At 37.1% G+C, this 26,731-nt stretch overlaps 1 protein-coding gene and 2 long non-coding RNA genes across 3 annotated transcripts; 1 reads left to right on the top strand and 2 right to left on the bottom strand.

Annotated features, from left to right (window-relative positions):
• Positions 1 to 225: 225 nt before the first annotated feature.
• Positions 226 to 1,911, top strand: LOC123531932 (uncharacterized). Its single transcript, XR_008366246.1, has 3 exons — positions 226 to 540; positions 887 to 1,194; positions 1,225 to 1,911. It is a non-coding gene; the product is annotated as an uncharacterized LOC123531932 (long non-coding RNA).
• A 1,173-nt stretch (positions 1,912 to 3,084) lies between these two features.
• Positions 3,085 to 5,568, bottom strand: LOC128546942 (uncharacterized). The gene has a single exon (XM_053518365.1). It carries the CDS (start codon positions 5,566 to 5,568, stop codon positions 3,085 to 3,087), a length of 2,484 nt encoding a protein of 827 aa, XP_053374340.1.
• Positions 5,569 to 10,819: 5,251 nt separating this feature from the next.
• On the bottom strand, positions 10,820 to 11,360 carry LOC128546981 (uncharacterized). The gene is made up of 2 exons (XR_008366247.1): positions 11,137 to 11,360; positions 10,820 to 10,880 (listed from the first exon to the last, which is right to left on the bottom strand). It is a non-coding gene; the product is annotated as an uncharacterized LOC128546981 (long non-coding RNA).
• Between the last annotated feature and the right edge of the window lie 15,371 nt (positions 11,361 to 26,731).

Raw genomic sequence — 26,731 nt, 5'->3', positions numbered from 1 at the left:
ACAAGGAAAGGTACACATGATTAGCTGTGATAATTTCCAACATTTCTCACATTATTTAACCTATAGCACATATTCCCATACATGTATTTATTTTGTACCCTCCTACCATTCAAAATCATTTATGATTTTGTGTAATAAGACATTTTATTTAGCAAGAGACTTGCTACACAAACGCACTCACGCACACACACACATTGAAATGTACCATACTGACATCTGTCAAACTCTCTCTTTTATATTGCATGCTGCAGAGATTAGGATTTCTTTCCTGTTGGAGGACTTTGGTATCATGTTCATCTCTCCAAAGAAATCTTTTGGTGCCAGAGTTGCATCATTAAACAAAGAGGCTGAAAACACAGTGTGGAATGGATGATATTTTATGAAACATAGACAAAGTTGTTGTCCTAAAGTCTAATTTTAGTCAGTCAGTTCTGAGACATTGTCAAATCAGATTTAAGTGGGACTTTTGTCAGGAAACCAGAACAAAACTACAGGAAATTACAATGTCTTAAGAAGCAGCTGCCAGTTTTGTGAAAAAAGGTAAAGTGAAAGTTGCGATTAGGAAACCTTGAGCAAAGTCATTGAGTCAGAAGTGAAACTAAAGAGAGATAGTTTGGAAATGTCAATCATTGAATATCCTGTACAGGGTATATTTATTGAAACTCTGGTGAAGACTCAGAGTTGGTGAATACTGACACTTATGTGGCCAATTAAAATGTTTTAATGATTTAGATTTTAAAAGATACAAAAAAGGAATGTTGAAGAACAAAATCAAGGTTGAAAAAGTAAATGATGATTGTATAATTGAGCATATTATGAAACAAATACTGTATTGGTGCAAGAGTAAATGTTTGTAATAATATTACACATTTTGTTTACTTTGCAGACAGACAATCCAACATTTGAAAAAGACACCAGTTTAATCAACAACAAGACTGTGCAGATAAGATTCAACCCTGGGAAAGAAATGGTTGCACAAGAATAAAACTCTTACAGATGTGGGATTCAATTCCGGAAAAAAAAAACAGTGGTAAAGCAAGAACAAAACTTCTACGGATAAAGGATTCAGCTAAGGAAAAATGATGGTTGTACAAAAACAAAATTTTGCAGAGGTACAAAAAAAAAAAAATTGTGCATGAACAAACACTGTTTTGACAGATAAAGGTGTTGGTTGTGTAAGCGGAGTGTAGAAAGGTGTTGGTTGTGTAAGCGGAGTGTAGAAAGGTTTTATTGAATGTCAGAAGAAAAGATAGAAGACATTCTGAATTTCCAGTAACTAACAAGAAACAAAAATATGAAGAACAGAAACAAAATTTTCAGAAATGCTTTGAAGGCTTCTTTGGTCTTGATATTTTGAATCTAAGATTAAAGTGGAAAATGTAACAGGGGACTTTGAATGTATGAGGAATTGTAGACTTGCGGTATATGACGGGCAGAAACACTATTATTGGACAGCAAATTTGAGATTTTGCTTTACTGTGTTTTCAAAAGCTTTCTTGAAGCAACATTTGATAAGGAGATTAGAAGAAACAAGTAAGTGTTTAAAGAGATATTGCAGGAGACACGCCTTTCAGCTTAAGAGGTAAGTTAGTAGATATATAGAGAGTCATCAAAATATCTTTCAAGAAGTGAACACCAGTTACAAGTGAGAAGAATGACTGTACAAACTGTTGTTTCCAATTGAAAGATAGGTTGAACTAAGAAATGTTAAAATATTTATTTTGGCCATTCCATGTGAAAACCTGAACCGGTTAGTGACATGATATAATTATTACATAATAAATAGTTTGAAATACTGGAAGATTATTGTTTTTGTTGTGTTCATACAGAAACTAGTATATTGTAATTCATTTATCTATTAGTAAGACAAATCTAATTCTACCTTGGCTTAAATATGAGTACCGGTGAAATGGCAGGGGATCGCAACAACCAATCGAATGATAATTGTAAATAACCCAAGAGCAGCACAGAATTTTATGATGTTTAATCATTCAGAATCTATCATTTGGTCACATCACAAATCCGTCAAACTGAAAATACATGTACAAAACATAGTAAAGTCCCTGTATTAAACCACATCGCTACAGTATATTCATCAATTTCAGATTCAATTACAACGACACACAATATACAATATCAGCATCCGAAAATTAGTATATCCGAAACCCATTTTCAGTGACAATAAAAATGCAGGAAATATTCGTGTTAAACGTTAGAAAGATTCTGGAAACATGTTCCAAATGTAATAGAGATCGTTAGGGGCCTACTACAATAAATCTATGTTACCTCTTTGGGTTCGCAAGACGCAAAGTTTCTAATTTTAATAAACTAACGTTTAAATAACGTTTCCCATGCCGCAAAAAGAACCGGACTAAAACAATTACATTTACGAATAAATCGTCGCAGATGACGTTATCATCACAGCAGTTACATGGCTCCCCCAAATTGGCATTTGATGCAAATTTGAATACAAAAGAGAAACAATATGCACATTAGGTTTGTAACTTCAGTTTGACATAGAATACAATATGGAATAAATGTCTGCGTACATTGTTGTCTATATTGCCACAATCAAACATTAACAATTACAGGTAAACACTTAATTACATAAAAATACACTACAAGGGTACCTTGACAATTACAAGTGAAGTCAATTACACAAAAAATACACACAAAAAATACAAAAATACAAAATTGCACCAAGAACAGCATTTAAATCTGAACATGCAAAAATAGTTAGCAGACAATTAATTATTATAATGTACTGAAAAACAAAATGAAATCATGTTTTAATATTCTATTGAATATTGTATAGAGTCTATATGTATTTATCAAAATTAGTCTACAGTGCTTAAATATACTTCTACAATGACATAGACATATATTATTATAAATCCAGCTGGAAAATAACAGAAGCTGCATTTTTTTAGTAACTCTGTGAATAAAGCAACAACACTAAAATTTGTCTGACATTTGAACATTGTTAAAGATCTTACTATTCTTAATATCCTGAATAAATCTATATACATGTACTGCGTGCTCATAGATGGAAAGGCAGACTGTTACATACATATACACTACCTGTTAACAAGGCTCCTGGACGGGGATCTCCTCGGTTTCCTTCAACAACACTAACTTGTGGACTGGTCTTTCCATATACACAATAGGATTATTGCGCTTACCAGTTTTGTCCAAACACGCCGTACCCAAAGCAAGTCTTACCTTACGTACAAGTCCATCTGAGTCTTTGAACACCTCATGTACTCGCCCTATTTTCCAATTATTTCTTGTTAGATTATCATCACGTACTAGAACAATATCACCGTTTGATAGGTTTCTTTTTACAGATGTCCATTTCTTACGTACCTGCAAGTTTTGTAGATTTTCGTTCCTCCATCTGGTCCAGAACTGATTCAGTAAAAACTGAACTCTACGCCATCGACGCTTGCAATACATATCATTTGTCTGAAAGTTACCTGGTGGAGGAAGAATAATACTAGTTTTCATAGTGAGCAAATGATTGGGCGTCAATGGTGTGACAGATAATGGGTCATTTACATTTGCGACAGTGAGCGGACGACTATTGACTATCGATGCAGCCTCGTACAAAAATGTTCTTAAGCTGTCATCATCTAACGAATTGCCATGTGTATGTAACAGCGTGGCTAGGACACTTCTTACAGAACGAATCTGACGCTCCCACACGCCTCCCATGTGGCTAGCAGCAGGGACATTCATTTTCCATTCGAACCAATCACAACCTTCCCTTAATAAGAACTGTTTTATTTGGTCGTTATCTACTAGTAATTCTGCAAGTGAGCTCTTTAATTCATTTTCAGCACCTATAAAGTTAGTGCCTCTGTCAGAACGAAGCTGACGAATCGGACCCCTAATTGCAATGAACCGTCTTAAACAGTTTATGAATGAATCAGTTTCTAAGGACGTAGCCGTTTCAACGTGAACTGCCCTGCAAGTTAGACAAGTGAACAGAACCCCATAGCGCTTCATTTCCTTTCGCCCTTCCTTAACATAAAATGGACCAAAATAGTCTACTGCGCAATACGTGAATGGGGGAGATGGTTCTAGACGGTCAGATGGCAAGTCGGCCATTTTTTGACCTTCAAAGGAACACCGTAACCTATGACAAACAACACATTTCAAAATCACATGAGAAACTGCCGAATTACAACCAATAATCCAGAGTCCATTATTCCGAATAACATTTGTGGTCATTCCGCGACCCTGATGTTGAACCTTGTCATGATAATGCCGTATAACAAGCTCTGTTATATGACCCTTTCTAGGAAGTACAACTGGAAACTTCACCAGATCTGACATTTCGGCATGTTGAACACGACCACCTACACGAATTAAGCCATTTTTGTCAAGGAACGGATCTAAGGAACACAGGTTTGACCTTCCCTTTAGGGACTTAGTTCTTAATGACTGTTCTGCCCTGTCATTAGAAACTCTAACTATATTATGAGTCTTAAGTGTATCAATCTCACCCTTGAAATCATACAACTGGACAGCCTTAAAGATTTCAGTCTCGGCCTTCTGTAGTTCATTTACAGTAATGGGACTATAATGTAATGAACGTTTCTCCACACCAGTAGTTTGCAACTTCCCTGATTTTTGCAACAATTTTCCCTTGTACCTAAGCACCAATGCTACCGCTCGTTTACACCTGTGCCAATCAGAGAAGTACTCAAGCCGTTCCAACAACGAACTGAAGCAGGGTGGTTTTGCATTTGACAAAAATGCCTGAACATGTTTTAACTCTGGGTCATCAGGACATACTGAAAACTGTGCACTGATATTTGCTGAAATTGCATCCTGCTTCCAGAGAAATTCTGGACCATTGAGCCACATAGGGGTCTTAGCTAGCTCTGCTACAGATGCACCTCGAGAAGCCAAATCTGCAGGATTTTCACCAGAGGCAACATAATTCCATTGGTTAGGGTTTGTATGCTCTTTGATTTGCTGAACTCTGTTAGCGACGAATATATGAAATCTCCTTGCTTCGTTGCAAATATATCCCAGTACAACCTTACTATCGGTCCAGAAAAAGTGTTTAAGGTTTGGGTACTCAAGTTCTTGATCCAAAAGCGAGGAAATTTTAACTGACAACACAGCTGCTGTCAATTCAAGATGTGGTAATGTGATGGGTCTTAAAGGTACAACACGAGATTTGCCCATTAATAACGCACAATGCACCTGGCCAACATCAGTCACCAAACGAATATAGGAGCACTGCCCATACCCATAGCTACTTGCATCGGAAAAATGATGCATCTCAGTATTTCTAATTTTGCCAAAACCTTCAGGCTTAACACATCTTGGAAACTTCAAAAGAGGAAGATTCTTCAGGTCAGCGCACCACTTCACCCACTTGCCATTTAGACTTTCTGGTAAGGGGTCATCCCAACCCACCTGGTCTGCACACATCTGCTGCAGAATTTGCTTTCCGGATAAAGCCACTGGAGATAAAAAACCAAGAGGATCGTATATTGAACTGACTGTAGATAAGATACCCCTTCTTGTGAGAGGGCGATTGTTTGAGACCATCTCATACTGAAATGTATCAGAGTCTAAGCACCAAAGGACTCCCAAGGTTCTCTGAACAGGTAAGTTATCACCAATCAAGTCAACATTTTTGAGATCTTTAGCTCAAGCTTCAGAAGGAAGGGACTGTATCACAACCTTAGAATTAGAGACAAACTTGTGGAGCCTAAGACCAGCCTTACTGCATAACTCAGTACTCTTCTTAACCAAACTGACAGCTTCAGGAACAGAAGATACAGACCTCAACCCATCATCAACATAAAAATCATGCCTTATGAAGTCAGCTATGTTAGACCCAAACTGTTCTTCATTGTCGGAAGCCATCTTCTTCATTCCAAAGTTAGCACAACCTGGGGAGGAAGTTGCTCCAAATAAATGCACAGTCATTCTAAATTCTGTAGGGAACCTTTCAAAGTCGTCATCCTCCCACCAAAGAAACCTAAGATAATCTCTATGGGCCTTACAAACCTTGAATTGGTGAAACATTTTTTCAACATCACACATCAAAGCCACCAGCTCCTTTCTGAATCTGCAAAGGACTCCCACAAGTTTATTGGTCAAGTCAGGGCCTTGAAGTAGATGTGCATTCAAGCTTTCGCCTTCAAACGTTGCGCTGCAATCAAAAACCACCCGAATTTTATCACGTTTCTGAGGGTGATACACTCCATGATGTGGAATAAACCAAGTGGTCTTATTCGAATTAAGATCTGACTCGGGGACCCTTTCAGCATGGCCATAACTAATCAGCTCCTTCATAAATTGGGAGTAGTGTTGACAGAATGTTGAGTCTCTTTTCAGTCTTTGTCTCAGAGATTTCACCCTTTTCAAAGCCATGGACTTGTTATTCGGAAGAACTGGATCAGCTCCCTTAAAGGGAAGTGGCATAACATAATGACCATCCTGAAAACAGATACCTTTGGACAGCTTCGACACAAAGAGCTGATCTTCCTGAGACAGTTTGTTGCACATTTCCCCAGAATCGCAAAACTCACGGTCAAGTATGCGCAAAATGTCACTGGACACAACCTCCTTGACCTTAGTACGCAGTGAGAACAGGACAACTTCTTTCTGACTATCACTTACTGATAGAGCCGAAGGAACTTTGCAACAGAGAACACGGTGACTCGAGCCGATTGAGTCATCTTCAACGCAGTTTAAATCAATTGTTCCAACTATTGTCCATCCCAAATCTGTCTTTTGAGCTAAAGGACCATTACCAACAGGAGTTATAACTTCCCGAGGGACTAGAGCTTGTGGGCAATTATATCCAATCAACAAACCTATATCTGCCTCTTGCAGAGGTGGTAAGCAGTCAGAAATGCATTTTAAGTGTGGCCAGAACTTAGCATGCTCGGGTGTTGGAATGTGTGCACGATTGGCTGGCATTATCTCCCTTGTATAGGTATCAGGTAAGGTTATATGGGTATAGTCATAGAAACCTCTAACTTGTAGACCCCTCAACTTTTGACTGTTCACTATTTTGTTCTCGGCATGCAGAGTCGATAGTGACAATTTAACGTCAACCCCAGAAAGACCCAAAGCACTGCGTGTACCATCTAACAAAAAGGTGGTATCTGACTGAGTGTCCAATAAAGCATATACAAGAACCTCCCTACCAGGATTGTCGCAATGCGATACAAACACAGGTAGAATCATTGAACACTTACTGATCTGGCCTATGTTGCTTAAGAACGCAGCACCTGAGTGTCCAGCCTGTACAGGTGTACCTGTAACTGCGTTCTCCTTGTTGACATCACCATTACCATTTTCGCTGCCAGTCTTCCTGGAATCACTCTGGGTAAGTTTGTCACCATGTAGAGAGCTAGGGTGATTCTTAGAACAAATATTACATTTTAACCGTTGTCTGCAACTTTTAGATACATGGCCTTTCTGTAAGCAACCAAAACACAGTTTCTTTTCCGATGCGAAGGCCTTTCTATCAACTACCGACCTTTTCAGAAAGGAAAAACAAACATCAAGACCATGGTGCTTTTGACATAAAGGACAATCATTCTGAGACTGACGTGAACCTTGATATGTAGTCGACTGTGTATTCGAAAGATAGGAACGACAACCAGGACTGGCAGAAGCCTTAGCTTGTCTAGATGAGTATTTTCCAACCTTGTCACTAGCAGAACTGAGATTACCCTTGACGTAAAAGACAGAAGTAACTGGGTCCGAAGCTATCTTTGCTTCCTTCGAAACAAAGTCAGCAAACTGCTTAAAGGAGGGGAACACCTTGAGTTCTTCCTTCGATGTGGCTGCAATTCTGTTCCACCTTATAACTAGCCATTCAGGCAACTTGGACAACATTTTTTGATTTTCCCGGCTATCATTCAAAACACTTAAGCTTGGAACACTACTCATTGCTGTAAGACACTGCTTCAAAAAATCAGAGAATTTAAGCAACCCAGAAGCATCTTTTGGTACAACCTTTGGCCAGGATTCAAGTTTATCCCGAAACGCTGATGCTATCACAAATGGGTTACCATACCTTTTGTCCAGTAGTCGTTTCGCATCTTCGTAGGCATCGTCTGTTGACAACAGAAAATAATTTTCTACCACCTGTCTCACTGGGCCACCTAAATACTTTCTTAAATAATGAATCTTTTCCCCATCTGGAAGATTTCTTTGCTCTATCAATGTTTTGAACGCTGCCTTCCATGCAGGAAATTGGATGGGATCACCATAAAAAATATTTGGTTCGGGTGGTGGGAGTCTATTCAAACTGACCTGAGTAACAAGTGATTTTGTTAGTTCTACAAGATTTTGACTAAGTGACTGAGTAGAGTTGTTACCATCAGGAATGTATACATGTGTTTGGGTTACACCTGCACTGTGACTTGAAGTGTTAGCTACAAAGTCTTGTGCTGATGGATTTAACCTAAAACCATTTGAGTCAGTGTGAGTTTGAGATGTTGTTTTTAGAGGCTTCTGAGAGTCAACAGTCATTTTTACCTCATTGGCAGCATTATTCACTATTTGTTCTTGTTTAATGATAGGACTGTTAACATTTGATTGAGAGTCCTGTGACATATTCTGAGATTTGACATAGTCATAAACATAATCCTTTGACACATCCTTTGGCAGACTCTCAACATCTGCCTTGGTAATACCCGGGGAGAAAGGGTCAACAGAATTAAGAACCTCTAGCTTGGCATTAGCCATCTCTAACTGTTTCATTGTTTCAATTTTCTCTAGCTCCGCTCTGGTTTTTGCCTCAACTTCGATGAACTTTAACTTAGTTTTCAAACTAGCAGCCTCAGCTTGAACGGACACCTTCGTAAGAACTGAAGAATGTTGAGAGGAATGTCTAGAGGAACGACGAGATGATTGGGACTTACCAGAAACAGCTGAAGACCTTTCTGCCTTGATTGATCTTATGGCATCGGATATACCAAGCATTAAACTTTGATGTTCACTTTCAATGCATTCATATTTTTTTAGTTCTGGGGAACTATTATCCAACTGATAGATAGAGTGAAATACATTTTGAACATCTGAGAAGAGTACATCCAGCACAGAACGCTCATTCCTAATAAATTCATGATTGTCACAATCTGACAAACATATAGTAATATGATTGGCTTGTTTACGCCACTTCGTAACTACAGATCTAAATTTACCTGACAACTGCTCAAGTTTCCATGCTCGACCCTTGTCTGTCGGTTTCCGTTCACGAACCTCACTAACCTCACCTTCAGATGTAGTAGACTGTATCTCTTCTTCATGAGCATCTTCGCCACCAGTTTCGTAAGATACCTGTGTACACACCTCACCTTCTGTTCCACACGTTTCAGTAGTCTGCGACATTCTGAAGAAATGCTTATTAAGGAACAGAATACAATATTTTGTCAAGCACACATGTATATATGTAATAAACCTAAACCCTTAAAATGAAACCTAAATGCTCGAATGTAAGTTATCCAAAAATGCTTGCAATCCAATAAAATTCAAGTTCTTAAATTTTAAGCAGTCCTAGAACAATGAAAGAAAGCAAAAAAAAAAATATATATATCTATATATATAAGAAAGGTAAAGTACTGTGAGCGGTTACTATTTATGACTGTTGGGTACAAACTAGAAATTTCTACAATGCAACACAACAAAATATGATCACAACAAACGCAACTGTAACCAATGAATTCACAATACGTGGCTGGGCAATCCCTGCCTACGCAATAAAGTTCAGTTAAATGTGTGGCTGGGCAATCCCGGCCTACAAAATAAAGTTCAGTTAAATGTGTGGCTGGGCAATCCCGGCCTACAAAAATAAAGTTCAGTTAAATGTGTGGCTGGGCAATCCCGGCCTACAAAAATAAAGTTCAGTTAAATGTGTGGCTGGGCAATCCCGGCCTACAAAAATAAAGTTCAGTTAAACTGCACCCGATTACCTGCTCTACCCCGGTTGCATACTACCATGAATGATGATGCTAAACACAGTCCTTGAACATTTTTCGCTTCAGTGACGTCAGCCATGCTCTAGAAAGATTTTCGTCTGGATGAATACCATCTGAGAGTAAGTTGAAATTTATGGAGTAGCGTCCCCGCGATGACTTTGCCTTCCGAGATCTCACCAAATCTTGGTTAAATTTCAATGTGTATGTACCAACTTGACTGTTTAATTCGTCGATGAAATTGTTTGCAGAGTCAATAAGTTCAGTTAACTTTTTGTCATCGAATTTGAAGGTATCTGGAGATTCGTGACCCTTTTGGCTGTTCCAAAGTTGAATTGAATAGTATGGTATTTGCAAGAAAGTTACTTTAGAATTGTGGTCTGCGCAGCATTGCTTGATTTTTCCAAGATTTTCCTGAAGATTTTGTAAGCATGTGTCCGAATTTTGGCGTAAATTTATGAAACGGTGACCCTTTTCTGTTAAATCACACGTACCAACCCAAATATACACACTCACAGGTCCAAGTTTGCTAATTTTGTTGTCGATATTGTTCGGCAGCCACCTCAATGCAGCCGCAGACGTCAAGCCTCCTTTACAAACCCAATTAATTTTTCTGTCAAAGTTTGAACTCGTGTTAACTGCTTGTATGTACTTTCCCTTGCTGTCACTGACAAATAAAGGTGTCAATATAGGGTTAGTAGGTTCTTCCAGTTCCACAACTCGACCAGCTTGTTTTAATAATTTCCGGTTACTCATCTGATGTCATCAACACACTGATTCTGCAGAGTTTGACTGTAATGGCAGGGGATCGCAACAACCAATCGAACGATAATTGTAAATAACCCAAGAGCAGCACAGAATTTTATGATGTTTAATCATTCAGAATCTATCATTTGGTCACATCACAAATCCGTCAAACTGAAAATACATGTACAAAACATAGTAAAGTCCCTGTATTAAACCACATCGCTACAGTATATTCATCAATTTCAGATTCAATTACAACGACACACAATATACAATATCAGCATTCGAAAATTAGTATATCCGAAACCCATTTTCAGTGACAATAAAAATGCAGGAAATATTCGTGTTAAACGTTAGAAAGATTCTGGAAACATGTTCCAAATGTAATAGAGATCGTTAGGGGCCTACTACAATAAATCTATGTTACCTCTTTGGGTTCGCAAGACGCAAAGTTTCTAATTTTAATAAACTAACGTTTAAATAACGTTTCCCATGCCGCAAAAAGAACCAGACTAAAACAATTACATTTACGAATAAATCGTCGCAGATGACGTTATCATCACAGCAGTTACAACCGGTATGTGTTGTCATGACAACTGAAACTCCAAAACATCCTTGAACCATGAGAAGACATAGGGTCTGCGATGAAATGAAAGATACTCTGTTAAATTAGTTTTTAGTAAAACCATTTCGAACTGTTGCAATATTTATCTATATATTTTGTTGCATGAACGACATGACATTTACAGGCCATGCATGACAACTGCTTTCATCCAGTCTCTGAATGTGTTTGGAGACTTACTGTCTTGAAAAAATGAAGATAATTTCTTCATTTGTTTAGAATTGAAAGCTAATAAAAATGTTCTTCATGAATTTTTAGCTCACCAGTCACAAAGTGACAAGGTGAGCTTTTGTGATCGCGTGGCGTCCGTCCGTGCATGCATCCGTAAACTTTTGCTTGTGACCACTCTAGAGGTCACGTTTTTCATGGGATCTTAATGAAAGTTGGTCAGAATGTTCATCTTGATGATATCTAGGTCAAGTTCGAAACTGGGTCACGTGCGGTTCAAAACTAGGTCAGTTGGTCTAAAAATAGAAAAACCTTTTGACCTCCCTAGAGGCCATATTTTTGAATGGATCTTCATGAAAATTGGTCAAAATGTTCACCTTGATGATGTCTATGTCAATTTCGAAACTGGGTCACGTGCGATCCAATCTAGGTCAGTAGGTCTAAAAATAGAAAAACCTTGTGACCTCTCTAGAAGCCATATTTTTCAATGGATCTTCATGAAAGTTAGTCTGAATGTTCACCTTGATGATATCTAGGTCAAGCTCGAAAGTGGCTCACGTGCGGTCAAAAACTAGGTCATTAGGTCTATAAATAGAAAAACCTTGTGACCTCTCTAGAGGCCATATTTTTCAATGGATCTTCATGAAAATTGGTCAGAATGTTCACCTTGGTGATATCTAGGTCAAGGTCGAAACTGGGTCACGTGCGTTCCAAAACTAGGTCAGTAGGTCTAAAAATAGAAAAACCTTGTGACCTCTCTAGAGGCCATATTTTTCATTTGATATTGATGAAAGTAAGTCTGAATGTTCACCTTGATGATATCTAGGTCAAGTTCGAAAGTGGCTCACGTGCGGTCAAAAACTAGGTCATTAGGTCTAAAAATAGAAAAACCTTGTGACCTCTCTAGAGGCCATATTTTTCAATGGAACTTCATGAAAATTGGTCAGAATGTTCACCTTGATGATATCTAGGTCAGTTATGAAAGTGGGTCACGTGCGGTCAAAAACTAGGTCAGTAGGTTGAAAAATAGAAAAACCTTGTGACCTCTCTAGAGGCCATACTTTTCATGAGATCTTCATGAAAATTGGTGAGAATGTTCACCTTGATGATATCTAAGTCAAGTTCGAAACTGGGTCACATGCCTTCAAAAACTAGGTCATTAAGTCAAATAATAGAAAAACCTTGTGACCTCTCAAGAGGCCATATTTTACAATGGATCTTCATGAAAATTGGTCAGAATTTTTATCTCGATGATATCTAGGTCAGATTCAAAACTTGGGTCACATGAGCTCAAAAACCAGGTCACTATGTCAAATAATAGAAAAAACGACGTCATACTCAGTTCAAAACTGGGTCATGTGGGAACAGGTGAGCAATTCAGGACCATCATGGTCCTCTTGATTGTTATCTCAGTTTTAATTTTTTGAGACTAATACAGGTTTTGTCCTGTAACAGCCAATATTATATATTCCATGTTTTCAATGGTTTTAACCAGTTATACTAAGTTTGCTGGGGCAGTATCAATACAGTGAAACACCGCTCGCTCGAGCATCGATGACTCAAGCACCCGGGCTCGCTCGAGCAATTCATGTTGTCCCGGCCGATTTCCTTCTATTTTCTATGTGATATTACCATGGCTGGGTCGAGCATCGATAACTCGATCGCTCGAGCATGACACCTAGTCCCTGTGTATTAATTTACTCTTTGTTACTTCTGGCTAACTCGAGCAGAGGTGTCAACATTTTTCACACCTTCGGCGGTCAGAATGTGTCGGTTAATTAAACATTTTCACACACCTTGAGAATTGCGTAGTCTATTCCCAGACTATCTTAAATGTTTGTTTGTCAGTATATTTGATCTTATGATGAGATTAATTATTGATAAAAGCTTAAAGAAAAGTTTTATTGATCAAATATCGATCAATTACTGATTACTTAAAGCATCTTGTCTGCGGGATCGAGAAGATAGTTATGAGATCTAAGTCAGCAATTGTTTGCATGCAAATGAAGGAAATAATATAGCCGTTTCATAAAATTGAGATGATAATTTTGATATGCACTTGTTGATGAATAAAAAAAAAAAAATCTTAGTTGTTTCTTCACATGTGCCATTTACAAATTATATATTGAAACGTCTATCAATAGATAACGTTTGTAATACGTTTGTTTTTGAAAAATGTCACAAGTATGTTATTATTACGCATCACCGTTTACTCTGCAAACGGTCCCAATGACAGTTGGTAAAACAAACTTTAGTTTTCTTCGTATGTTGGTCAATGTTTGGGTCGCTCGAAACCATGGATAACTCGAGCATTTTGCTCATCCCCTTGCGACCTCGAGCGAGCGGTGTTTTACTGTATATTAAAATTTGTCAGAAGATAATGTGTTTAATAATTATTTATAAGTATTTTGTTAAGTTCATTTTATTGATCAGTTACAGAAAATTTTAAAGGGTAACTGTTGATTTTGTGCACTTGAGTCATGGACACAACTTGTGTTTCTATACTTGGTTACCATGGTTTGTAAACCATTGAACATCTTAGAATAATGAAAGTTGCAACAATGTAACTTAAAAATCTCTCAAATTATAATATTTACACAGACATGCAGCAGCATGTACAGAAGTTTCAGTGTAAATACAGTTGAACCTGCCTGAGCGGTCACCTCTGTTAAGCAGCTAATTGCTTAATATAAGCAGCCAGATTATGCTGCTACCTTGGCTGGCTGCTTAACACAGGTTTGACTGTATATAGATCTTACTGTTTTTACAGGGCATATGATAGCTTGTGTTACCTAGTTGCAGCTTTATTTTTATAAACTCTTTGTAGGCTGAGTAACCATTGCCACATTTTGCATGTATCCACTAAGTAATTGTAGGAAAAACAAAGATTTTTGTGTACATTTGTTACATCTGCATGAAAACAAAACATTTTACAAACAGTTTGTGTTATGTTTATATTAGCCATAATGTATGACCTACCTAAATTTTTGATTTTTAGCTCACCTGTCACAAAGTGACAAGGTGAGCTTTTGTGATCGCGCGGTGTCCTTCGTCCGTCCGTAAACTTTTGCTTGTGACCACTCTAGAGGTCACATTTTTTGTGGGATCTTTATGAAAATTGGTCAGAATGTTCATCGTGATGATATCTAGGTCAAGTTCGAAACTGGGTCACTTGCCCTCAAAAACTAGGTCAGTAGGTCTAAAAATAGAAAAACCTTGTGACCTCTTTAGAGGCCATATATTTCACAAGATCTTCATGAAAATTGGTCAGAATGTTCACCTTGATGATATCTAGGTCAAGTTCGAAACTGGGTCACGTGCCATCAAAAACTAGGTCAGTAGGTCTAAAAATAGAAAAACCTTGTGACCTCTTTAGAGGCCATATATTTCACAAGATCTTCATGAAAATTGGTCAGAATGTTCATCTTGATGATATCTAGGTCAAGTTCGAAACTGGGTCACGTGCCATCAAAAACTAGGTCAGTAGGTCAAATAATAGAAAAACCTTGTGACCTCTCTAGAGACCATATTTTTCAATGGATCTTCATGAAAATTGGTCAGCATTTTTATCTTGATAATATCTAGGTCAAGTTCAAAACTGGGTCACATGAGCTCAAAAACTAGGTCACTATGTCAAATAATAGAAAAAATGACGTCATACTCAAAACTGGGTCATGTGGGAAGAGGTGAGCGATTCAGGACCATCATGGTCCTCTTGTTTGATTTTGTGTCCCTTAACAAGATGTCATTTTTGGGTAAAAGCACTCATTTTTGTAAATGAAAACATAAATTTCTGGAATCTAGCCATAAAGCTATCAAAAATGGTACAATTCAAAGTTTCAGTGCTTAATAAGCATAAGTGACACTGGTGCAGATCAGGTGTGTAGTTAATTTTGTAGTTTACCAGTGTATGATAGCGTTCAACGCACACATGGGCTTGTCACATTCATGGCAGAAATATTGATTTTGATGTGTTAGTAGGGGTAAAATAGGCTGAGCATGCATCGCGTGCAAATCATCGTGCATGTGCTCACGTGTCGAACAATTAGGGACAATCATCGTGGAGCAAATCATCTTGGAGCAATCATCATAGTTAAGGTCGTGAGTCACGAGAAGGGTGGAAGACCTCGCTTCTACTAGGCATATAAAAGTCTTCGTTCTTTTGAAGGACATCATTGTGCATTAAATACGTGTGTTAGTTCTCTAAGTGGATCTATTTATGGAATTCAACAAAAGAAACGTTTTACCTCCTGAATTATGTAAAAGTATTTACGATGATTTTGTGAGATAGCCTCGGATTTCTTTGATACATATACTGGCATTTGAGTTGTACGAGCTCGCATTGTTCTCTGTTTTGCCTACAAATTTCTATTCTGTCTTAAACAGCGATCGGAAAATAAGAAATTGGTTGAATAATTTAGAGACTTTTGAAAATTTTTATTTCTTTCATAACTGAAATTTAAGGCAAACATTACTAAGGTCACTCATCACTTATCAAACAAGCGTCACTGTTCTTTTCTGTTCTGTTTAAAAAGCATGGATTTCTGTGCACAATTATTTCTGGAATCTAATGCAAGAGTCGTTCAACCGCTTGCATAGCCGGTGAATGGAATAAAAGAATGAGAAATTCGGGGGACGTTATTAATTTGGAAATTAATATATCTGTGAACCCCAAACACAGAATCACCCCATGGGGGTACTTAACTTTCATTTCTCATTCCTTAAATTGATATGCGTGAATCTCACTTCTAGTAGATGTTGTTAAGTGGGTGGACTGTAGTTCACATTGCTGATATCCTTTGTCAGATCATATTCGAGGAGTCGAAAAATGATATTTATCTATAACTTTATTGTTCGTTCTCCCGAGAAGACAGATGTAGGGGTGCGCAGGAAAGAAATCAGATTCGCCTGTTTAGGACACATACCTTTCAAACAATGAAAAAATAGAATGAGTCTGCTAATGGGTAAAAGGAGTTGACATCTGTTTTTGTCTCGAAACAGTCGTACTTTATCGAGTGTGCTGTGATCAACAGATGTTTTTCTCACTTTTCACGGTTTTAACTGAAATTAATAAACGGATAGTGCGTTTTCATTTTTCTAATAGTTTAAAATGTATGACCTTCCTCATTTCACAAATAATACCCCGTTTATTTGACTCAGTTATCAGTCTGTAGTATGATCTTTACACTAGACTGCTGAGTTCTTATTCATATTTAACCTTTAGCCTGCTAGATTTCTAAAATGGACTGGTTCATCATTCAGTTTTAGTAATACCATTATACCATTTGTTCTTCAAAGGGGTATTCACTAAAAACGTAACGACTGAATAGTTAACAGCGCGGACCATGATCAACCTGCACGGACATGCTGGCTGATCTTGGTCTGCACTGGTAACAAAGGCAGAATCACTTGCTGCTGCAGGCTGAAGGTTAAACTTCACTGGTACGATGAAAGAATAATTGCGGATCGCAAACTTGTTGAGAAGGACGTAGTTTGCGTTTTATTCGACCAGGCCTGGGGGAGGGGGTGGGGGTTAATCTCTGACGTATGCAAATAATGGAAATCGAAAAAAGTAGGATTGTTTAATTCCATAATATGTCGGTAACCAATGACTAAAACGTTACATTGAGGACAGTGTAAGGTAGATGGCTACTGAATAAATCAGGTTGCCGATTGTACTATATATCCTGCACAATAATGCAGTGGAAACACCGCCCTACCAGGTCAATTTAAAACGCACAATATTATAACTTTCCTTAATAAATGACAAAGACACTACAAAATGGCTTTTATTTGATATAAAATTTACAAAATGAATATTGGTATGATTATGAAAAACAATGTATATTTATTTCCAGAAGCACAATGTTTGTTTACATTGTGGTCAACAAAAAGTTTAAAATTTATGTTAAGATATTTCATCTTTTATCCATCATAATTATTATGTTTGTCCGTAGAATAAATTTAACTCCTTAAGGTTCAATGTTTAAGTTACTGTAAAACATATATATCTATTTGAAAGCTAAATGTAAGAAAACAAAAACACAACTCTCAAGCACAAGTATAAAAATTGCTGTGTTCAAATGTGAAACACAATACATAACTCCTTTGTTAGCTGTCTAATGTTGAATCCGTGACGTTGGGAAAGTTGATTCCTTTGTAATATCTGAAATAGAGGCATCAAATAGTTAAAAAGTAGTAAGTGCAATTTCTTTTCATTTTTAATGTTGTGTAAGTATTTTTTTTCTTTTCATTTATCTTTTATATATATTTTCAGTCACAATAAGGACCGGATAAGCTATTTTGCTTCAATCAAAGAACTATGTGTGAATTGTAACCACAAAAAGTCTACTGTGGGGTTTAAACATTCAACACTGCGGTAGATTTTTTATGCCCCCGAAGGGAAGCATATAGTTTTTGAACCGTCTGTCTGTCGCAAGACCCAGGTCCGTAGCTCAAAGGTCAAGGTCACACTTAGACATTAAAGGATAGTGCATTGATGGGCGTGTCCGGTCCATATCTTTGTCATCGATGGATGGATTTTCAAATAACTATGCATGAATGTGTACCACAGTAAGACGATGTGTCGCGCGCAAGACCCAGGTCCGTAGCTCAAAGGTCAAGGTCACACTTAAACATTAAAGGATAGCTGCATTGATGGGCGTGTCCGGTCCATATCTTTGTCATCGATGGATGGATTTTCAAATAACTGGGCATGATTGTGTACCACAGTAAGACGACATGTCGCACACAAGACCCAGGTCTGTAGCTCAAAGGTCAAGGTCACACTTAGACATTAAGGGATAGTGCATTGATGGGCGTGTCCGGTCCATATCTTTGTCATTCATGCATGGATTTTAAAACAACTACGCATGAATGTGTGACACAGTAAGACGACGTGTCGCGGGCAAGACCCAGCTCCATAGGTCAAAGGTCCTAAACTCTAACATCGGCCATAACTATTCATTTAAAGTGCCATCGGGGGCATGTGTCATCCTGTGGAGACAGCTCTTGTTTACTTTATTTAAACCGTTTGTTTACATTCCTGTGTATTAGCCAATGCGATACGGGTATTGTACAACAAAAACTCTTACATGCGGTTTAATAGTTCCTCAAACATGTGAGTTTTGTCTTGTGAAATTTTAAGTTTAGAATAATGAAATAAAGCTTTCACAAAAACATTTTTTTTTATGAGAAATTGAAATTTACCGATTTTGAGCCCTTTCTGGTGACTTAATTAGTTGTGTTATTATTATTAATTCTTATTATATTGTTTTCATTAATATTTTATAATTATTCTATTTATTTAGTTTTATTTATTGATTTAAAAGGCAGTAGTTAGTATTCACAACGGGCTTGACAAAATGTGACCATTAGTACCTCAGGAAAACAAAATATGTTGTTGTTTTTTTTGTCGGATTTGGGTTTCACGCCTGTTTCAACAGTTTTTCAGTTTCATCAAATGGGTAGTTTTTTAACCATTGTTCCTGAGAAGGACCAGTACTAGAGTCACATTCTCTGTTTGTTACTTTGGGAGATATTGTTGGTACAAAATTTGTAAGATAATTGTTACCTGCATGCACATATTTTTTCAGTTTATTTGAAAAATTATAAATCACTTACCTGCCTCATTTTTTCCTGATATCTCCTATAACACTCTTCGTTACTGTTGTTATATGCTTTATAATGTAATTTTTTTAGCTCACCTGTCACAAAGTGACAAGGTGAGCTTTTGTGATTGTGCGGTGTCATTTGTGGTCATAGTGGTTTCATTTATGATTTTATTTTAACGAAACTTGCACACAACTTGTATCACCATAAGATCTTGGTTCTTTTCTTGAACTGGCCAGATCCCATCATGGGTTCCAGAGTTATGGCCCCTGAAAGGGCCAAAATTAGCTATTTTGACCTTGTCTGCACAATAGCAGCTTCATTTTATGATTTGAATTTAATCAAACTTGCACAAAACTTGTGTCACCATAAGATCTTGATTTATTAGTTGAACCGGCCAGATCCCTTAATGGGTTCCAGAGTTATGGCCCCTGAAAGGGCCAAAATTAGCTATTTTGACCTTGTCTGCGCAATAGCAGCTTCATTTATGATTCGATTTTTACCAAAATGGCACACAACTTGTATCACCATAAGGTCTTGGTTCCTTTCTTGAACTGGCCAGATTCCCTTATGGATTCCAGAGTTATGGCCCCTGAAAGGGCCAGAATTAGCTCTTTTGACCTTGTCTGCACAACAGCAGCTTCATTTATGATTTGATTTTAACCAAACTTGCACACAACTTGTATCACTATAAGATCTTGGTTCCTTTCTTGAAGTGACCAGATTCCATTATGGGTTCCAGAGTTATGGCCCCTGAAAGGGCCAGAATTAGCTATTTTGACCTTGTCTGCGCAATAGCAGCTTCATTTTTGATTTGAATTTAATCAAACTTGCACAAAACTTGTGTCACCATAAGATCTTGATTCATTAGTTGAACCGGCCAGATCCCATAATGGGTTCCAGAGTTATGGCCCCTGAAAGGGCCAGAATTAGCTCTTTTGACCTTGTCTGCACAACAGCAGCTTCATTTATGATTTGATTTTAACCAAACTTGCACACAACTTGTATCACTATAAGATCTTGGTTCCTTTCTTGAAGTGACCAGATTCCATTATGGGTTCCAGAGTTATGGCCCCTGAAAGGGCCAGAATTAGCTATTTTGACCTTGTCTGCGCAATAGCAGCTTCATTTTTGATTTGAATTTAATCAAACTTGCACAAAACTTGTGTCACCATAAGATCTTGATTCATTAGTTGAACCGGCCAGATCCCATAATGGGTTCCAGAGTTATGGCCCCTGAAAGGGCCAAAATTAGCTATTTTGACCTTGTCTGCACAATAGCAGCTTCATTTATGATTCGATTTTAACCAAACTTGCACACAACTTGTATCACCACAAGATCTTGGTTCCTTTCTTGAACTGGCCAGATTTCATTATGGGTTCCAGAGTTATGGCCCCTTAAAGGTCCAAAATTGGCTATTTTGGCTTTTGCAGCCTTATAGAGACTTCATTTATGGTTTTATTTGATACAAACTTCCAAAATATCTTCAACAACAATAAATCTTGGATTCCATGACAAATCAGATCCAATCGTAGGTTCCAGAGTTATTTTATTTTTGATTACCTCCCCTGATTGTAATCAAAATGGATTTATATCAGTAAGTACTTATAGGACTTATTTGAAATTTCATTATTGTCATTAGTTGGACTGAGCCAGTCAGGGTAGATAACTATGGACTGATTTTATGTCAAATTACCTCCCTTTATTTCAAATTAAAATGGGTATATCTCCATAACTAATGAAGATACTGATCTGAAATTTCATTTATGTCAACAGATTTATTTGGCAGATCCTTCTTTTGTTCACTTACAATAATTCTTTTTTAGCTCATCTGATTTTTTGAAAAAAATTGATGAGTTATTGTCATCACTTGAGCGGTTGTCTGCGTCGGCGTCTGCGTCGGCGTTGCTTGGTTAAGTTTTATGTTTAGGTCAGCTTTTCTCCTAAACTATCAAAGCTATTGCTTTGAAACTTGGAATACTTGTTCACCATCATAAGCTGACCCTGTATAGCAAGAAACATAACTCCATCTTGCTTTTTGCAAGATTTATGGCCCCTTTTGTACTTAGAAAATATCAGATTTCTTGGTTAAGTTTTATGTTTAGGTCAACTTTTCTCCTAAACTATCAAAGCTATTGCTTTGAAACTTGGAATACTTGTTCACCATCATAAGCAGACTGTGTACATCAAGAAACATAACTCTATCTTGCTTTTTGCAAGATTTATTGCCCCTTTTGGACTTAGAAAATCAGTTTTCTTGGTTAAGTTTTATGTTTAGGTCAGCTTTTATCCTAAACTATCAAAGCTATTGCTTTAAAACTTGCAACACCTGTTCACCATCATAAGTTGACCCTGTACAGCAAGAAACATAACTCCATCATGCTTTTTGCAAGATTTATGGCCCCTTTTGGACTTAGAAAATATCAGATTTCTTGGTTAAGTTTTATGTTTAGGTCAACTTTTTCTCTTAAACTATCAGAGCTATTGCTTTGAAACTTGCAACACTTGTTCACCATCATAAGCTGACCCTGTACAGCAAGCAACATAATTCCATCCTGCTTTTTGCAATAATTATTGCCCCTTTTGGACTTAGAAAATCATTTTCTTGGTTGAGTATTATGTTTAAGTCAACTTTTCTCATAAACTATTAAAGCTATTGCTTTAAAACTTGCAACAGTTTTTCACCCTCATAAGTGGACACTGTACATCAAGAAACATAACTCTATCCTGCTTTTTGCAAGAATGATGGCCCTTTTTAGACTTATGTTGAAAAACGTAGGTTCGGGTGTGGGGGTTTATACTCCATTGATAAAATAACTTTTAATCCAATTTTCAATGTTAGTTTATTATGAGATTTTGTCTAAGATGGAAATAAAGTCGTCAAAATTATAATTCTCTCATTCCTCTGGTCTAAAGTCACTTATAATTATAACTGTAAAATATTTCATTTCTTATTTCTATGATCTGTCATTTTCAAAGTCCGAGCCAAAAGTAAAGAATGTCTCTCCCTAGTTCTGACCTAGGTTTATATACAAAAGCAGGTACCCTCCCATATTTGGAGTGTATCATAGTAATGAAAGACAAAGATTACCCCTAATATTTATGAGGATAACCGTTGACTGATGGTACCATCCCAAATACTGAGCCACCTCTAACTCTAACAAATCAGACATGTTTACGATGGTACATGATGACAACATACCCTGATAAAATGATACACACTCCAGTCCCAAGCAATTTATGAGGGTAACTGGTGAATGACATCTCTAGTAGCAGAGGCCAAAGTTTCACATCAGTAGAATCAATTAATAAATCAACTTTAATAAGACTAGCTGCTAAATTTACAACACTCCCCCACCCTTAGCTTCTTAATTGTCCCCAATTAAGTTTTAACATTAAAATATAAGTGACTACTGAGCCAGACTCTTACTCTCAAATACTATGTGTAGATACATAAGAATATGAATACCTAAACCATATTATCACTGAAATTGCTCCTCAATATAAATGATTAAGTGACATGAATAGTAGCAAACATGCTATACTCTGTGTTTTAATAAAACTCAAGATTATAGTTCGGAAGAACTACGCGACTAAATACTTGTCAAAGTGTATACATGTAAAATGTCTATTATACTAATGTGTGTATGAAACATTAGAAGTGTAAAAAAGATTCACAAACTGTCCTAGTAAAACACATGTAATAATAAAATCCAGTGTTGAATTCAGTTCATCTAATAAGGTGAATATAATTATATTTGTAAGTACATTCACACAATGTTTATTTCACTCACACTAAGTCCTGGTGCCTTTATTTATTTAACATTAACACAGTATGATGATAGAAATAGGCACAATTTTGATTAATTTCATTGATATGGTAGTCGTCTTTACCATTTACTAATGTAAGTCCTGGTGCCTTTAATTTATTTAAATTAATTAGAAGAAAAGGGAATAGGCACAATGTTTGATTTTATATGGCTATGGTAGTCGTCTCTACCAAAGTTTTAAGTCCTGTGTGCCAAGAGCATCTAATTATACAACATATGATTTTAATAAATGGCACAAATTTTCATATCTGAAAATGAAACCCACAAATAAATCCATTTGAATACACCAAGGCTGAATGGGATTATTATTACCAATGCAGCCACTAATTTAATCCATATAAAGAATAATACTAGTAAATCCATTTGTATACACTTAGGCTGAATGGGATTATTATTACCAATGCAGCCACTAATTAAATCCATACAAAGAATGAAATTTATAATTACACACTTATAATCCAGGATGAATATTAGTTAGCACTTAAAATCCAGAAGGAATTTGAAGTAAGTCCAAAAGTGACCTTGATACAAATTCATTTCTTAAAATCCAGAATTTTCTGCCGGAGACAATCCAGCTCAGAAAGTAGATCTGAGGGTATATCCTTCCCCTGTACATTCTGGGCTATGACGTGTATGTCTCTTGACATAGTGTCAAGCTTCCTGTCTATGCTTACTAGGTGTTCGTTTAGTCGGTGTAACATAGAAGAAATGTCCTCATTTTCTGGCATTGACCTTGGCCGCTTGGCATTTGCTGGCATTGTTTCAAGAGGCGCACTTGGTATGTCCACATTTCCAATTGATGGTTGCTGGAAGTGCATGCTAGCGGATTTTAATGTTGTATGTCCTGGAGGTGGTAGGTACATCATGTATGGTGGTTGTGGTACTGCTCCGGTGGGTGTTGGAGAAATTGGCACGAATCCTGGACGATGCAACTTCTTTTCTGTCCCCCCTGTGAGATTCTCAAAAATATTGTCATTCATGACGTATGAACACTGCCTTTTATGCCTGGTTAATCCCGAACGAAAAGAAAAATTCCTTTTGCAGCTTGTGCACGTGTTCATTAAAATTTAAAAATCCAGGTTTAATTTTTCAATATTTTGGTGTTTTCAGAAATGCTAAATGTCTAGAAATGATTGCCCAAATGTGCAAGTCCCTTATATATACCCAACACTTAGCCTTTGAAGTACCCTCACGATGAAGGACAATTAACACTTTTAATATTTATTACTATTGTGTACCATGTTGGTATGGTCTGTATTGAGTCCTGTTCCTTGAACTTCTCCTCACTTGTTGACTGGTACTGTCCAGGCAGGATTTGGAAGTTTGCTGGAACCCTTTTAATTTTGCTTTATGGTTATTTTCCTCAGACTTAACCATGTTTGATTGCAATGGGTCATTTTACTTCCATGAAAAGGTTTCAATCTGTCATGATGCACTATTCTGTACTGATTTCCGGATTCTGTCTCATTAAGTGGCCCCATTATGTCCGTTTGTATACGATCCATAGGATTGCCAACTGTGTACTCTGTTAATGGTGCCTTCGGTATGTTTTTCGGAATGCACACTTTTCACAACTTTTGATATGCAACTGGACGTATTCCTTCATTTTATACCAGTGATATTTGAGATGTAATTTTGAATATGTCTTTGAAATTCCTAAATGTGCTCCAGTAATTGAATCATGACAAGATATCAAAAGTTCCTTATTAAGTACTCTAGGCACTATCAACAAAAGCCGATGGTCCTTTGCACTGACAATGTACTTTTTGAATAACACTCCATCAATCAGAGTTAACAGGTCATAATTTAGCCAAAAATTCCGCACACTTGGTGAATTCCCAGCTACCTTATCTCTCAGGGGTTGTCTGTTTTCTTCAAGCCACTGTATCACAATTCCTAAATCTGGGTCAGCTCTCTGTAATTTGGCCATTTTGACAGGTGAACAATTAACTGTGTTAAACTGTTTGAGACAACCTAAGTTAGATGTTTGCGTCTCGGATAATGCAACATGTTCATCCAGTATAGAATTTACGTCCCTGTTCGACACCTCCTTGTTATTGTCACCAAAGCTGAAGCTATTTCCACTTTGTACACCATTTAAATCCAGACTATTATGGAATCGAAGTCGTTGAGCGCGATTTCGGTAGTACTTCCCAGTTTGTTTTAATCCATGGAAAAGTGTATTGAAACATCCTATCAACTTCATGATTTGCAGCTGCATGAGCACAAAAATACTGCTCCATAACCCACTATTTTGAGCCTTCGCTCGTAATATGACTGGCCTATTCTGATTCCCCATATTCAAGTTTTTATCGAATAATGGAACAACGTCATTGAATTGTGCAAAATCTGACCAGGAATCGTGCTTCTTCAAACAAGTCTGACACCCCTTACATGTTCATGACTGTCATCATCTTCAGTTGTGACAGAATCTTTTTCTTGTTGCTTTTTAGGTCCCATGATTGTCACATGATTGTCACTTAATTGTCACCACAAATATATTAAATAGAAATATATGTCCAAATTTCTGATAAGCACGTGTGTAAGTCCGTTTCCGTCGCTGCCACCAGTGTTGAAAAACGTAGGTTTGGGTGTGGGGGTTTATACTCCATTGATAAAATAACTTTTAATCCAATTTTCAATGTTAGTTTATTATGAGATTTTGTCTAAGATGGAAATAAAGTCGTCAGAATTATAATTCTCTCATTCCTCTGGTCTAAAGTCACTTATAATTATATCTGTAAAATATTTCATTTCTTATTTCTATGATCTGTCATTTTCAAAGTCCGAGCCAAAAGTAAAGAATGTCTCTCCCTAGTTCTGACCTAGGTTTATATACAAAAGCAGGTACCCTCCCATATTTGGAGTGTATCATAGTAATGAAAGACAAAGATTACCCCTAATATTTATGAGGATAACCGTTGACTGATGGTACCATCCCAAATACGGAGCCACCTCTAACTCTAACAAATCAGACATGTTTACGATGGTACATGATGACAACATACCCTGATAAAATGATACACACTCCAGTCCCAAGCAATTTATGAGGGTAACTGGTGAATGACATCTCTAGTAGCAGAGGCCAAAGTTTCACATCAGTAGAATCAATTAATAAATCAACTTTAATAAGACTAGCTGCTAAATTTACAACACTTAGAAAATCATGGGTAGGACAATATTTCTATTACACAAAAAAAATCAGATGAGCGTCAGCACCCGCAAGGCGGTGCTCTTGTTTAAATTACTTCCCTTTTACGTTACTATAAATAGCTTATTTTTAGTAACTTTTTTATAATTGGCCGTAGGGGAAAACTGAGACCACTTTTCTGTGGTACAACATAGATGGTACCTCCAATTTTTAGGTGTATTTTGCCATATCTGTACCTTGTAAGATTTTTTTCTTTTCTTTTTGGTTAAATTTCTTCCCTTTGTTGTTACTGTCCTTTGGACTTAGATATTTTTTTCTGAGGACCTTCTTGTCCTCAAGTGCAATGATAACAAGTGAGCGATATAGGGCCATCATGGACCTCTTGATTAATTTGATGGCAACTCTTTGAAAATCACTTAAGCATTCACAACACAGACCTTCAAGAGATCACACAGAAAGAGCCTTTTCCACCACTTCAGCATTCTATTAACACACAATGCTACATGTATATTGGTCAGCAAGGTCTACCCCACCCATATAGTGTATGGATAATTGAACAGCCTTTAGATGGTCCACATCACGATAAAAGTTCTGATGAAATCTTGACCTGACAATATGCTTATGTTCACTGATAAACCA

This window comes from Mercenaria mercenaria, chromosome 11 (assembly GCF_021730395.1).
Source record: "Mercenaria mercenaria strain notata chromosome 11, MADL_Memer_1, whole genome shotgun sequence".
NCBI classification, from domain to species: Eukaryota; Metazoa; Mollusca; class Bivalvia; order Venerida; family Veneridae; genus Mercenaria; species Mercenaria mercenaria.
This window is presented reverse-complemented; position numbering and strand designations above follow the sequence as displayed.